The sequence below is a fragment of the Numenius arquata genome, chromosome 8 (assembly GCF_964106895.1).
Source record: "Numenius arquata chromosome 8, bNumArq3.hap1.1, whole genome shotgun sequence".
Classification (NCBI taxonomy): Eukaryota; Metazoa; Chordata; class Aves; order Charadriiformes; family Scolopacidae; genus Numenius; species Numenius arquata.
The window spans coordinates 58,273,173-58,288,826 of record NC_133583.1 but is presented as its reverse complement, the minus strand read 5'-3'; the positions used below and the strand labels follow the sequence as shown (position 1 = coordinate 58,288,826).

The following is a 15,654-nucleotide window of genomic DNA, read 5'->3' as shown; positions in this document are numbered from 1 at the left end:
AAAATGACTGCGCTGCAAGAATGGAGAGAGGAAAAAGAGAGCAGGAAACAGAAGAAAACAGAGAGAAAAAGACTGCAAAGCTGCAAAAGTGATTCTCAAATATCAGCCACGAAAAAAGTATATAATCAGAGTTAAAAAAACCCAAACAGAACTTTCCAATGGAAATAGTGTTTTAAGTCTTACCTGTAGCAGATACTAAAATTAAAAGGACCGCGTGTGATGCCGGGTGTAGTTACCTGTGAAAAAGGGTGGCAACGGGCAGCGCTTCAAGTCCACCCGAGTGAGTTACATTGTTCCTTGTGCTGTTCCTGCTTGTGGCCAGTCTAACTACGGGCACTGGGGTACCCGCAGCCGGTTGTCCTGTCTTCTCCGACCGGAGAAAATGACTATTTCATGTCCCTGGGGTGCAGGGATTAGTGACAGAAAATACCCAGCGCTTCACAGTGAAGGGAATGCATTTTATTTCTCATTAAAAATTAAAATGTACACTTTAAATGATAAAAGTATATTTTTGCCGTGGACAGTACTGTGAGAAGAAATTACCCTCATCGCAAGTATCTGGAAATTCGTTATCCCGGCTGTTCCCAGATGACATGCCTCTGGATTAGCAGCTGTTCATGATGGAGCGATACTCTCTCTGGTGTTCCACGAGTTTCAGAAACACTTCGTATTTCTTGTCATAAAATCTGTATAAGAAAGTAAAATTTCAACGAAGCCTGAGATTTTAAGATTTAAGTCCCCTGTGATACGCACGTTAAAGAACTCACTGCTCCCCCCGGGGCCGCCAGCCGCCAGCAGGGGGCGCCCTCGCCCCGCCGAGCGCCGCCGCGGGCGGGAGCGGCCCCGCACCACGGGAACGCCCGGGACCCTCCAGCGCCCGGGGCAAGGGGACGGAGCGACTCGGGACCTGCAGCCACTTCGGGAAGGCACCTTGGGTTGCCTTGACCTCCCGGCAGCCTCAGAACCGTTGGCCGCGTCCCCTCGCGGTGCTGGTGGCGTTGGATTGCCAAGGAACGCCATGGGCCACAAGGCTACCAGCCCACTGACCGCAAACCACTGCCTTCATCCCTAAAAAATCTGGGTGAGAAACACTACCCCATTCAAGCAAAGCTATGAAGAGGCAGATCTTAACTTCATCTTCAGTAAACTCTCACAGAAAAACCAGGATTACCTCTTATGCTCGTGGTTAGGCTGCACGACTCTCCCAATTTTCCCCATTTTCGCCATGGCCTCCTAGTAAAAGACAAACACAAACTGGAAAAGCCTGTTTTGATTTAAAATACTTTTTGACAAGAACAAGATGTTTCAAAACCAATCGGAACATTACTGATGTATTTTGTTTCGGCTGAACAAGCCAGATGGCATAAAATATGTTCAATCCCATTATATAGTAGTCATGAGAACAAAGTACTGCAGACCCCTCAGTAAACCAAAATCTGTTCCTCTCTCTTACTGGGAGTCCGAGGCAGAACAGACTTATCTTTTATTATTTACACTAACCAAAGGAAATGTTAAACACTGCAGCCCCGGAGGGGAGATTTCTCAAATAAAACAATACTTTACATGAAATCTCTCAAGCGTATTCTTAAAGCATCGATTCCCTGCAGCAAAGGAGGACTCGAGTGCGCTCCAGAAGCTGACGGTAACTTGCAAAATTCTGTTTCAAGGCCTGGAGCTGCCCTCCCATTCCCGTACAGAGGTGTAAGAGAGAGCCTTTGATCCTACTCTGCTTTTGGCCAACGCAACGTCAGACCAAGAGACCTCGCAGAATCCCCTGCAGAGGGAGTCTCTGGGACAGAGCCCCGTATGGAAGGGAGAGGAGCGAATAATTTGGTTCCTTTCCTGATCTCTGTGAGATTCTGATTTTCTGTGGATTCTCCTCAGCAATCCCACTGGAATGAGACACTAATCACTGAATCAGAAAGAGCCCTGGAGAACAGTCAGCCTGAGCTGCTGCTGGAAGCCATGTAGTCAACTACCACGGCTAGGCTTTTTAAAGGGTTGGATGATTTTAGAGGCTGTAATATCTGCTGGAATAAAATCTTTGCTTCCCACCAATCCAGCATTTTACAGCTGAGGATCTCCTAAACCGTCACAACAAAGATGAGGAATGTAAGCACAGTCTCAGCAGCCCAGGGCAGGCAGGGAGGCTCTGAGGATAAGCAAGATTTGCTTCATCCTTCATCAACACGTCCTTTTATACTGCCAGTCCCAATGTGCTGCTAGAATGGGGAACACGTACTTTCTACAGTTGTCAACTTCAGGCGGTTAATACCGGATGAAATCGTGGCTCTACCAAAGTAAAAAGCGCTGCTGATAAAACAGCACGGAGTATTTCTGTGCGCTCATATGCCTACACTCTTTCATACGTGCAGAAGCTGACTGGACTTTGATTCCCCAAGAAACACCCTTGAAGTAACACTTCCAGTGAGATAGCGTGTTCTTTTCTCCGGGACATGTGAGCCCACTGGCACAGAGTCTCTGCACACCAGCCAGATTAAAATCCTGGCATGGAAAGGTTGGTATCGTTCCCAGTATGAGAAACGGGCAGTTATTCCCTGGTCTTTACCAGGTGATACTCGCTCGAGCGTTATTCCTGTTTATAATACTCTATCCTTTACAACTCCCTTACACGGCCAGCTGGATTTAGAGGCTACACACAAAAAAAGAATTGAACACACAGAAAAAAAAACCCTCAAAGACAATTCCCTCTGTTACAATCAGTGCTGCTTTTCCAGATAGTTCCGTGTCTTACAGAAAACATAATGCAAAGGCAAAGCCCCTGGAAGCACTCTCACTAATGGGAAGAGTCGCCTTGCTTTCTGCTCCCTGCTTTACATCTCTTTGAATTGCCTTGGAGATACTGCACAAAAACAAACCCAACACCTAAAGGGTCTAAACGTTTCAGACAAATCCACTTCTTTCTCAGGTGTAACCAAAATGAAAGGAAGGGTCAAACTTTGCCATCCCACCCCCTCCATGCACATGCAGGGTCTGCCTGTGCTGCCCGGTTCTGGACAGCACTGAGACCAGGACACAGCCAGCGCCGTTCCCAGGACGTGTTCTGCTTCTGCCATGCTCTACACGCTCGTGTTCTGCTTTACTCTGGAGCCTCTTACAACTTCCAGTGCTGACAAACACATTACTGCTTCTTTGGGAATACTGCAGCCTTTGCAGATAAACGTATCTTCAGACAGGTTTTATTTTTACACTGTTACTCATCTAATTCCAGGTCTCCTCAGGCTGGCTCCAGAGAGAACAGACACCAGCGCCGACTCCACCAGGCGTGGAAGGGAGGCGGGCAGCCTTGCTTGGCATGGCTGTCCCACTAGCCACTCCGGCCCCCCAGCTCAGGCTCCCTCCTGCACGTCCCTTTGCTCCCCGCCTGTGCCACCCTGCTGGGGCCCAACACCACACAGGGCACCTGTGACTCTTCAGCTTTCAGACCACCTTGGTCTTCAGAGGGTGAAACCCAGTCTCCACAGGGCTGAGGAAAGCCTCCTGCACTCCCTGGGAGGTCTCCTCAGACCTGAAACCCCTGGCACAGAGGGCCCATCCACTGATGCCTGGAGAAGAGAAGGATGCAGAGAGACCTTATAGCCCCTTCCAGTCCCTGAAGGGGCTACAGGAGAGATGGGGAGGGACTCTTTATCAGGGAATGTAGTGATAGGACGAGGGGGAATGGTTTTAAACTGAAAGAGGCGAGATTTACATTAGATATAAGGAAGAAATTCTTTCCTTCCTGTGAGGGTGGTGAGGCACTGGAACAGGTTGCCCAGAGAAGCTGTGGCTGCCCCATCCCTGGAGGGGTTCAAGGCCAGGCTGGATGGGGCTTTGAGCAACCTGGTCTGGTGGGAGGTGTCCCTGCCCGTGGCAGGGGGGTTGGAACTGGATGATCTTTAACTTCCAACTCTAACCATTCTATGATTCTATAACAGGCAGCTGGGGAGGGAGCCAGTGCTCTGAGTTTATGGCTGGACTCGATGATCTTAAGGGTCTTTCCCAACCTAAATGATCTTATGGTGGGGCTGGCAGTAGGACAGGCTAGAGAGATCCCTAAAGGAAAACTGGTCCATCAAGCTCTGATCTAAACTGGGGAACAGGGCCTGGCTGCTGCTTTATCTTTTGCTGGTCAACCCATCTATCCACCTTCAGCTAAGGAGGAAGATGCCACGTCTTTCCAGCTTATCAGGTAAAATACTTCCGTATTTTTCAATCTACCAAAAATACCTAGGTCTTTGAGAATCCACAGCATTAAGGTCTCACAGCAACTACCATGGTGATGTGGAATAAGATGTTAAAAAAATACACAGCCAGCAATTTTCAACAGCTCACTCATTCTAGGTTGCTCAAAATATCCTAAGTGAATTCCCTCTCTTAATTTGCATTTCGGTTGTGTGTTTTTTGTTTTTTAAAGTCAGTTTGGTCATTGTTAGCTTGAACAAAAACCTTACTCCCAGAGGAGAGTCTTTTCAACAATTTTCTGGGGACAAAGAGGAACAGAACATTGAAAATATGAATTTATAATGAAATCGGAAACAAAGGAACATTAGAATGGCATTACTGAATCAGATCAACCTTGTGCACTGCTCTGTCTCCAACAAAGCCTTAAATATAGCAAAGTGATAATACTGCTGTTCAGAAATAGTTTGTTTGAGGGTTGACATCCAAATCCATAATTCCAGTCACCAAGAATTTCACAATCTTAATTTGAATGACGCTCTATCTTCTTTGTTTGCCAGTCTAGACAGTACAATGAATACAGTGATTTGAACACAATGAATTCTCTCTTAAAACAAAATATTTTGTAAAATTGCTTTTTAATCATTTCTTTTCTCTCTTTCCATAAAGGCTATGCTATAAATAAACCCTGAAAGTTCGCATTTGATCATCGTTTCTAAAGGCTGGGCAAGAGGCAAGTGAAGGGTTTACACAGAAAAAAAAGAGAGGCACTGTGGAGCAGAAAGAAAGGGATGCATTCATGATTCCTAACCTTTTGTCAGAGTGTCAAAGCTGAGACAGATACCAGCCAGTAAACACTCTGCTTACCATGCAGAGAGGCGGTCCAACGGGGTTACCCTGCCCGGGACAGAAGGCACAGGCCCAGGGAACCGAGTTCTCCGAGGCCCACCAAGATATCACAACAAGGTACCATTTTGCTGCAGGAAGGACGACCCCGCTGGGAAGGTCAGTAGTCATTCAAGTTCGTTCGGTACCGGTGGCCACATTCTGCTCCCCAGAGTGACCTGGGGCAGGGGATAAGTTTAAGACATAGGCACAGGGAGCTCACTGGAGGTGCTCCCAGGGGCTAGCTTCAGACTGGGAGACTGGTCTTTGGTTCCCTAGTCAATGGGCTCCTGCAAGGGCTGTCTCAGAGCACCCAGCATGATCCCGCTCATCCCACAAGAGCAGCCCATCTCCCCTGGAACCCCAGAGGGAGCCAAGGAAGATCAAGTCCACTTGTGAATAGTCCCCAAGTCTGATTTTCAATAGTGACTCAAGGACTTATGTGGCTGAGTATTACTGAAAATTAATGGGATGTAGGCCCTTGAAAGCACACATCAAATGAGAAATCAGATTTAGGGACGTCAGCCTTAGGTAAGGAATTCAACTAACAAAATCCCATTGAAATTAATGAGCTGGGAACATCAGTCCCCTTAAGAATTTGGGCTTTTGCCTTATTTAGGTACTTTAAAAACTGTATCCAAAGTTAAATGGATGAGGCGTTTGAGCACAAACGCAATTTCCCAGCTGTGTTCTCCCCACTTACTCATTTTGATAATCCCAAGAAATGTTTGGGCTTTTACCTAGCGTAGTTATTAACAGTGAAAACAACCATCTATCATCTAAGGTTTTACTGTAGAGTTTCACTGGCTGAAAGCATTTGGCTCACATGTACAGAAGCACCCAGCAAAGCTCACCAGACTAGGTGTAACCACGCTCCAGCTACAGCACAGTGTGTCTGCCACTTGGAGGAAGGATCCTTAGACGATATTAAAACCAAGAGGGTTACTCAAATGCAAATTAAGCAAGTTTTCTCTGTGAATACAGCTGGTTTATGGTTTGTCCAGTGACAGCCATGATTCTGTTGCATCAAGAACGACCGGTCTACAAATGGAAGATAACTCTGCTGTAAACCAGTTTTGGGTCATAAATTACAAGATAACTAACTCAAGAATCTCAGAAAGAGCTGCAGTATGATGCACGGCTTGCTCTTCTTCTTCCTAAGCTCAAGTTGTAAATTCTTAGTACTTATGCAAAAGTAGGAAATTATATTCATTTTCGCTGTGGCAATACAAGCCAAGGGATCGAACTCTGCCATTCTTACAGCCGAACGTGGTGAGAAATCTGTACCAGCGAATGCGCTTCTTCACATATTCCTGAGAATGACACAAGTGTAAGCGTGGAAGGTCAGACTCAATTCCTGAACCACACAGAGCCTGGGAACATTAATTTTGCCTTCATTACCCTAAAAACATTACCCAGGCTCCCACTCAGGCCAGTCTCAACTCTCTGCTGTTTTTGTACAGCTCTACTGTCATAGATCCAGCATCACAGGAAAAGAAGTTGCCCCATTTACAATAGACCAAAACGTAGGGACATTCTTCTCCACCAGGTCTGTTCTGATTTGCTGAATTCAGCAGGTGTAAGTACCTTCAAACTAATAGACTTTCTTTACACTTCTAAGTCCTTGTAACAAATACAGTAAATAACGTCATATGTAATAATTTTTACTGTTCTTCAACAGTGAAGAACCTCTCTCTCACTCATCACTATTCCACACACATAAGCTGAGACTAAAAGATGCAAACTAACATCATTTTAAGAAGTCCAGGCACAGATATATTTGAATTTGAAGGGAATAAATAGATTTCTTGAAATGCTGATGTTCAAGAAATACTTTTAAACTTTTCTAAGAATTGTAAGCAAGGCTGCTATTTTCTTATAGGCTTTTATTTAGGGACTGCTTACTCAAGAGCCTGGAGATGCAAAAATTCATCTTATCTATGCTTACAGGAGTTACTCAAATGTATTTATGTAACAGAGCCCTAGCAGAACATTACTTTTTAGTGGTATATGACTGCATGAAGAAAGCATGTGATGGACCATATACAATATTTTTCTAGTGGGTTTCCCCCCCCCCCCCCCCTTAAATTTGTTTGAGTTATAGGGGCAGATCTTGGCAGCATGCACAAAGCCCAAAATCTGTAACTCAATTCTCTGTGGTATTCTGAATGAAGCGAGCCAAGTTTTAAAACACATTATGGATAAATATTAGAGCTGAGCAAAAATTTCACACCTAAGACCAAAGTGTGAAAATTTGGCTTTCATTCATTTAGTGAAAAGGTGGAAAATTTCACACAAGCTTGTATTTTGCTTTTGCTCTGTTCCAACATAGATTTCTGTGTTTGTATCAAACCTCAGAGAGAGAGAGAGAATGTTTTTGTCTGTCTGTGCCTGTAAGTGAGAAGGAGGGAGAAGAAGAGAATGGAAGGATGGAGGTCCAGCGAGCAGGACACTGGCTCAGGACTTGAGGTCAACTCTGTCTTCCAGGAGAAGTCACTGGCCTTTTGAATCTCACTATCCATACATTTGCTAACAGCACTGGCCCATCTTAGGAGAGTATTTTATGCATTTGTTTGTGGATGACTGTTACTGTGGTGGAGGGGAATCGGGCAGGCAGCTTAGAAGAAGCCCAGCATTATTCTTCCTCTAAACCATCCAACCTTAATTGACAGGACCTTGGCTGGATCCTCAGTACTGTGACAAGGTACTTTCCTGGTTCAAGCACTGACTCAGGATGCAGAAAGTTTTGCGACAGATTCCCCAAGTTACCCGGGACATGTAATTTACTCTTTTAATTTTCAGTTACCTCTCTCTGAAATAGGCTGCACCCGTTGTTTCCCCCCAGGTTTGGTTTGGCTTGTACACAGAGTTTGTAAATTCTAGGTTTGTCCCTAATTTTGTAGTGTGGGTGGTACACGGAGCCCTCAGTCCTGCTACAGGACTCATCAAAGTACCTATCACTCGACCTGTCCTGTACCGCAGGAGCCTGGTTGTCACTCAGTATCAGAAACAAGAACAAATGGGAAAGAGACCACAGGACAGTAGAAACAAGCACAGATAAGGCCACGGAACCACATCTACTTCCAGAGCACCTACTTTTACTCTGCTTCGCTGACTACACTGAGTGTCAGCCAGGCTGTGGCCACCATAGCTCAGTGTCACACAGAGCCTGAGCTTCAGCCAGGCTGTGGCCACCGTAGCTCAGTGTCACACAGAGCCTGAGCTTCAGCCAGGCTGGCCAGCCAATAGCCAAAGCCTTAAGAGGAGTAGCAGTGGCAATGCAGCTGCTGTAAAGGGTGGCTTGTCATGCTACCGATGATATTAATTACTTATTCCGCAGACCAAATTTAGAATGGGATGAGGGTCAGCTATGATTGCCACATCATCTATCAGCTGGAAACTATGTTTGGGTCTAAGCTTCAGCCACACTGCTACTAAATATAGGTTGTTTTGTTGTTGATTTGACTCTGCACTCCCCTGGGTTGCCTTTGACTATCAAATAATTAAGCAGTTTGCTTTGTGAGGGCTCCACTGCTGGCACCTCTTAGTGCCCAAAGCTGCTTGGATGCAAACTTGACAGCTTAGCAGGGGTTTCAGCTTACCCGGGCAGTGGAAAGAGCCCAAGTGTTTAGCTCCTGTTTCAGTTTCACAGATTGCTGGCACTGGGTGCCATGAATCAACACTCTGTGGGCAACAGATATCTAAGCAGTCTGCACCAGAGCTGGGCATGGTGTGGCCACACTTACACCGATGTGAGCTTGTATAGATTATTCATGAAGTGTATGTCCACTTTACAATGTGTATGAAGATCCAAAATAGTTCTAAATCATATGGCTATCACAGATGTTGATAAGATGCAGTCACAGCAGCACAAGGGTCTGCCCAGCCTGCCCACCAGGCTGGTTTCCACAACCTGGGGCCACTCTGCCTCCTCGCCGGTCCCCCACCATGGGTGGCAGCTTTGTCACTGAAGGGGAGGCCCCCTGTCTACACCACCAACGGGGACTGACAGCACGTTTCCCTCACCCCCTGCTGAGGTGGAACAAATTTGTTAACCACACACAGCATGGCCGTTACAATAGACTAAGAAGGTTTGTCCATGAAAATATATTGATTTAACCCACTTTTTAGGCTTGGGAATGTGATGCTGACAGGCAGCTAGAAAGCAAGCTCACCTGGGAGTCAAGAGAGCAGATTCCTACGTCAGATCCCAATGCTGGGCACTGCGCTATACCTTATTTAGCTTATAGCTAAATCAGCCTTCTCCATACTCATCGCTGCTGGTGATGGAGTAAACTAAGTCTGGGAGCGCTGCTCTTCTGCACAAACCTGGAACAAGTTACTTCGCTTCTCTGGCTCCTTTCTCACCTTCTGCTTGCAGTATTGAGCAACCTGGTCTGGTGGGAGGTGTCCCTGCCCATGGCAGGGGGATTGGAACTAGATCATCTTTAAGGCCCCTTCCAACCCAAACCATTCTATGATCTGTCCTAACACTTCAATTTTAGGTGGGAAAACCTTCGGGGCAGGCAGGGCAGGTGTGTCCTTCCACACTGACGTGTGCACAACAGAAGGAATGAGCTGGACAGAAAGCAGAAGGAGTCCTTTGGACAGGGGAGGGTCAAACAGAGAAGTCGCATCCGCACAGGATATCCTGACGCTGGGCCGTGTACTCGACACAATATTTAGCTGAACTGCACCACTTCCTTTAAGGTGCAAAATTCAGATTTATTCAGCTGATTTCTTTTCACGTTCATGCTGAACATACAGCTTTCCTTGCGTTTAGCCATTGAGTTCAAACTTTTATTTGCCATCTGGCAATGGACTGGGGCTTACTGGGGGGGGGGGATAGCAAAGGGGGCTTTTTTTTTTTTTTTTTTCCTTTTTTTTGCATCTGTATTTGCTTTATGAGCTATGGCTAAGGCATCATTTACACATGGGGAACTGGATCGGCTTCTCTCAATTCTTTCCATATGTTCACTTACGCTGTCAAAACATTTTTTCGATCTAATTAATCTGCACACGTCTCTGTTCATTTCCCCACTCGGTGGGTTTTAGCTTTTTTGGGGTATCTAGCCGGGATTTTGTCATAAAAACACCTTCTGCCTACACTTTGCTTTAGGGTTACTCCATCAAGAAAAATAAACTATTTGCAACATTTCACTCTTCTTCATCTAATTATTCTTCCCCTGTTTGCAATGCTGACTAAGGAGACTTTCCTTTTCCCCTCATCTTTGAAATACATTGTTTGCCATGTTCCAGTGTCCACCTGAGGTTAATGAGGGAAATCCCTGCTGTGAGTTTTGATTTGGGATTATTTTTTATCTAGTTAATCTGATGTGTGGTTTACTATAAAGAAAACCTATACGTCAGAAACATGCTTACGTTTTACCCAATCTGGACTGCATTTGGGAAATTACCCTGGACAGGGGCTCATAAAAAACATGAGACCTTTAAAAGAAGAAAAGTATTTCACTACTGTAAACCAGCAGAAGGTTGAGATGTTAAAACAGAGAGCAAAACTGCATTAAAATATGAAGAGAGCCTTTCTGGTAATTTTACAGACATTCTATCTCCAACAAAAAAATTAAAATATCATGTCAGAGAAAACTGATATTTTATAGATATCCAACGTGCGGCAGGCAGAGAGTAAAACCCAGAAGAAACGAGAAATCTGTTAGGAGTTTAGGACTGGACTGCAAAGCTGTTTCCCTTTGGGAAGCACCGTACAGAGAAGATATCTGTCTGTGGCAGAGGGCATTTGGTTCCCTTGCCATGGTTGCTACAGACAAGGAGTTAGCAACCTTTTCACTGTTCCAGAAAGTCTTTTTCTTTCCCAAATTAGAGGCTATAGGTGATTAAACTGAGAGCTGAAGCAAGGCACACCAATCAGCTGATGATACTGTCCTGTTCCGTTAAGAACAAGCGCCACCCTCTCTTCTCTACGTCTGACAAACAGCGTCAACCAGGGATGAGAAGCTACTGCTCTCATTCGCTCTTCTGCCATTGCATCTGTCCCTTAAGAAAAGTGCAGTTCCCTGAAAGCACTTTAAATGCTGGATATATAATCACCATGAAATTTTAGAAAGCCCTTGTTTCCTTAAAAACCTGGGAAGCTTGGTCTGTCAGATAGGACAGCCAGTCTGTTGCCAAATGTGCTCTAACAGCAGCAAGGGAGAATCCCAACCTGAACTGTGGGATTCCTGGGGACACAGAATTCCGAGAGATTTATATGAGGAAACTTGTTATAGTCACATCAGAATAGATCTGCTCCCCTTGCTCCTAAAAAGTTTGCCTTGTGTCTCTCGGAGACCATTGGCAAATGGTAAATGCAGTTCTCTTTAGCATTAAAATTTGTCTGTAAGTAGGAACCTCTTTATTTGCACAACCCTTCTGGGTAGTGCATTTACCTTTATTGCACAGAAAAACCTGTAGGCACCAACTCACACAAATTCATGGGGAAAAAAACTGTTCTTGTTGGTAAATGTCAATAGTTACCCTCATCACTGCTCTACCTATCTGTTACCTGACATTCTTCTGTACAAAACCAAAACCAAAGGCTATTAATCCCCACCTGCCCCAGAGCCATACAAGAGCCTTTCATTACAGTCATATCACATAACCTCTTTTAATGAGCAAATCTAAACCTGCCACCCAGCACTGCCAGCAGGAATTTTTAAAGGTATCTGAGGCATCTTATTCCTCAGGAGACCTAAGAAAGCATTTGTATTCATTTGGTAAATAGAAAAAAAAAAAAAAAAGAGCCCATTTTGTAATTGACTGTGCCCCAAACAATAGCTGGTTCTGTCTGAAAACACCCCAGTTGGAATTAAAAGTGCAGTTACCATGAGAGTGAGTCATCGATGGTAGCGGAGCTTGGCTGGCTCACAGCCCGAGATCCAATAGAGCACCATCCAGCCCCAGGGGTTACCCTTAAAGCTGAGATCCTGCAGAGAAGAACACACTAGACGCTCTCCACCTTCCCACCTCCGTATTGTGGTTAGGTGGGAGGGTGGGTGAGCTTGTTTATAAGCTGTCCTTTCTATCTCCGGGAAAGGCAAACAGCACCGAATCCCTCCGGAGGGATGTTCTCACCTTAAAACACCCAGCTGGTCACCATTCCGACCCTTCCTTCGCTGTCCCATCTTATTTCCCATTTGTTACGAAGCCCCCAGTGAGCTGCACCTTGTGCCTCCCATTTCCAAGCAAACCTTGCTCCTTCACTCACTTTAATGAGAAATTTCTAACCCACCGCTCCTGAAGCGCTTATGGGGGAAAGCTCGTCCCAGCACAACTTCTGTGACTGTAAGGAGGGCAGTCGGATACGTTGGCTCCTGAATTTTAATCTTGGACAAGTCACATGTGCCTTCTACACCTCACTTTCTCATATATTCCATGGGAATCAATAACACCACTAGATTAATATCAAACACTTAGGGAAATCTAGCCAATGTGGGACACAACTGAAGAAAAACCACTTTGTGCTTCACGACTCGGCTGATCCTAAGAATTGAGCCAATTCCTGCTGCTGAGGATCTGTCCTTTTATTTAAAGACAGCAAGCTGAGAGAGGAGATGAATAGCAGAGACTCAAATGGCTCATGGAGCTTTTCACTTGTAGGTCACCGATCAGAACCTCAGCGAGGTCAGTGAATGTTTGAGAGTTATCGTGGTATGCGGGCTTTTTATAGTGTCCTTTGCAAAGTGGATTTATTGGTTTCAAATTAATTTCTATTCTATGCAGCTTTCACAACATGAAACCCTCCATTGTCACAGCTCAGTCACTGTTAACCCTTTGCAAAGCTACACGAGAGAAACTGCTACCACTGCCACCCAAAGAGCCTGCCTTTTAAAATCCTACTTGAAGAAGCATCCTAGCTGTGAACTGAGCCTGGGTGACCTCAAAGAGCCTTTCCCAGCCTTGGGTAGGGGCACAGCCACGAGAGGAAAGTTGTGCTGCAGCTGCACATACTGTTCCTCGCTTGTGCATAAATCGGGAAAGGCAGAGCCCGGCTCCACGGGCTTGTTCTCTGCTCCCCACAGTGACTCCACAGCCTCTGCCGGGGCTGCGCAGGGAGGAAGATAAGTGTGTGTGCTGGCAGCACCACAGGCCTATGCTCTGCAGAAAGTACTTTCTGAAAGAAAAAAACAAAGCAGAAGAAGCAAAAATGAACAACTATATCATTATCTAATGTGCCGAGATCTCAGCAGAGATCATTTCAAAGATCCATATTGTTTACAGCAGCTGATGAGTCTAACAAGTGCTGAAGCTGTGCTCTTGCTTAAAGTGCTAACATATTTACAGTTTTCAATCCTGTCCTTAGCGCTTATCTGTCATTTCAAGATGAATGCTCCTTTTGTACTGGCTAATTACTTGCACGAACACTCCACTAGTTCAAAATCCAAGATTTGTTTCGCTTTTCCATTAGCAGCAATTTTGTACTTTGGAAATTGCTTAATACAGCAAATCTACAAAAAAGCTAGTTTTTGTTCAAAGGTATTTCTTTGGTTGTGACAAGTCTAGAACAGGAGGAGGGAAATGAAATTACTTTTATCTGATGCAAGTCTTAATTTTACTATACAACTTTTCTAAATGCGCTTACCCATTGTTCTGCTCTGGCTTGGTTCTTGGTATTAGAATAATTTGTGAAGATCTATATAAAATCAGACTGGATCAGTAACAGGTCTAGCTAAACCGCTTGATAAGAAGTGGTTTTCTCATGGCCAACAATCTCTTCCTATATATAATACTTCAAAAATTTGGTAGGATCCCATCCTGCCCCCTCCTCTTCCATCAAACGGCAGGACCATGTGCAACTGCAAAGCTGTCAGTCATTTCGTTTTTACAGGAACAGAAGGAATTGGGGCCACTCTACAAGTCAGTAACTTAATTAAAAAAAATACAACCCAGACACACAAGAAAAAGGATACAGTTATAACAAGGAGGTCTTATCCCGTTGAATGTTTTACGTTACATTCATTGGGTTACCGACCTGTCACAAACCAGTTTCAGATGCGACTCAAAAAGTGCTCCGCAACGCAAGATGTATCTGCTGTTTCTGCTAATCCTGATCCCACTACAGCCAAAAGCCCACAGCAAATGTCTCCTCCTGCAGTTCAGAAGGCTCCACACTTGAGCAAGAAGAGCACCCAGCCTCTCAGTTCGGTGTTAGATACAGCGTTAGATGTCTAAAGCTACACGCCTGTGAATTAAAATGCTGATCTTGAATCAGCCTTTGCTGTTCCTAAGGAATTGCCAACACAAACCAGGAGTGAATTGGTGCTTTAAAGGATGTGGTCTCCCATTCCCGCCCAAATATTTTCTAAAAACAAGAATTCTGCATATGAAGTGCATTTCATTGTAAACGTATAACCCAGCTTTCAAAAGTCGTGAACGCTGTAGATACTAAAAATTGCTATAAACTTCAGAGTTTTATTCACGTCATAGCACATAGGCCATCTCTCATATTATACACATAGCAATGAAAATGGCCACACCTAATAAGCCCGTTGCAGTTCTAAAGTAAGATTTTTTTTTTTCCCATTCAGAAGTCAAAAGACGTTCCAATTATGTGCAACTGAGTTGTCCATCTACCGTCCTTTCCGTTCTTACCGATTTTAATCCACTGGTGCAACGCCATCATAGATTTTCTTTCCACTTTTCATTCTAGCACCATTAATATAACTATAAAACCAGCCTATGAGGTACTTAAACGTCACTTGATCTGCTTCACAAACCAGTTGGAAGAAGAACAAAGTTAAACAACTTGTCCAAAGTCACAGACAGAGTTGGTGGCAAAGCTGGGAATAAAACCCCTGTACTCTGACGCTCGAGTTAAGTAACATACATTGGTTTTCTCATTGCAAAAATCTGCTTTTATTTATACTGAGTTAAACTCGGAAAAACTTGATACTACAGTGGCTTAGGTTAGATTTGAACTAGTACAGCTGATGAGTTTCACCCAATATATGCAGTAATTCCCATTACCGGGCTACTAATAAGAACTGCGTAGGCAAATAGAGCTTTTTTTCCCCGTCACTAAGAAATACTACACTACATTTTACGTGGTATGTGTTTGATCCGTGAAGCCAGGCAATTCTGTTCTTATCTCAAGGACGTTAAACAAGCCTGCTGATTTGAGGTGTCTAACATTTCTGGACATACTTGAGGAGTTACAATACAAACAGGGATGCTGATAAACAAAGAAAAGCCTTTCTTCCTTAACCCTTACAACTAACGCTGCAGAAAAATCCAGCATGCACAGGTGGAATACGGGCAAAAACCTCTCCAATCCTAAATCCTATTGCTGTGTTCAGATATAAGGTATTATCCGTCCACAGCACGTTTTCCTGCTTCCTGAAGTCACAGTTGAAAGAACGGTAAATGCCATCGTTCGGAGACATTGAGAAAGTTCCAAAACATAGCAAAAAATGCGGATGGGAGGAAAATTAGGCAGGGAAGTTGAAAGGCAGTTAAATGAAATGATCGTGTGAAACAGATCCCGTGTAATTAGCCACTAGGGGGAACAAGAGTCATGCTGCTTAATTAAGGTGCAGCCACTTCTAGCAGCGAGCCCTGAGGTCTATCCCT

At 44.7% G+C, this 15,654-nt stretch overlaps 1 protein-coding gene across 1 annotated transcript in view; it reads right to left on the bottom strand.

Annotated features, from left to right (window-relative positions):
* Positions 1–439: 439 nt before the first annotated feature.
* FGGY (FGGY carbohydrate kinase domain containing) overlaps positions 440–15,654 on the bottom strand; it is a 143,621-nt gene continuing 128,406 nt past the window's right edge. The window contains exons 15-16 of the mRNA XM_074151329.1: positions 1,172–1,233; positions 440–686 (exon numbers count right to left, since the gene is read on the bottom strand). Coding sequence (XP_074007430.1) covers positions 605–686; positions 1,172–1,233 — 144 coding nt within the window. The 3' untranslated portion in view covers positions 440–604. The remainder of the gene's footprint in view (positions 687–1,171; positions 1,234–15,654) is intronic.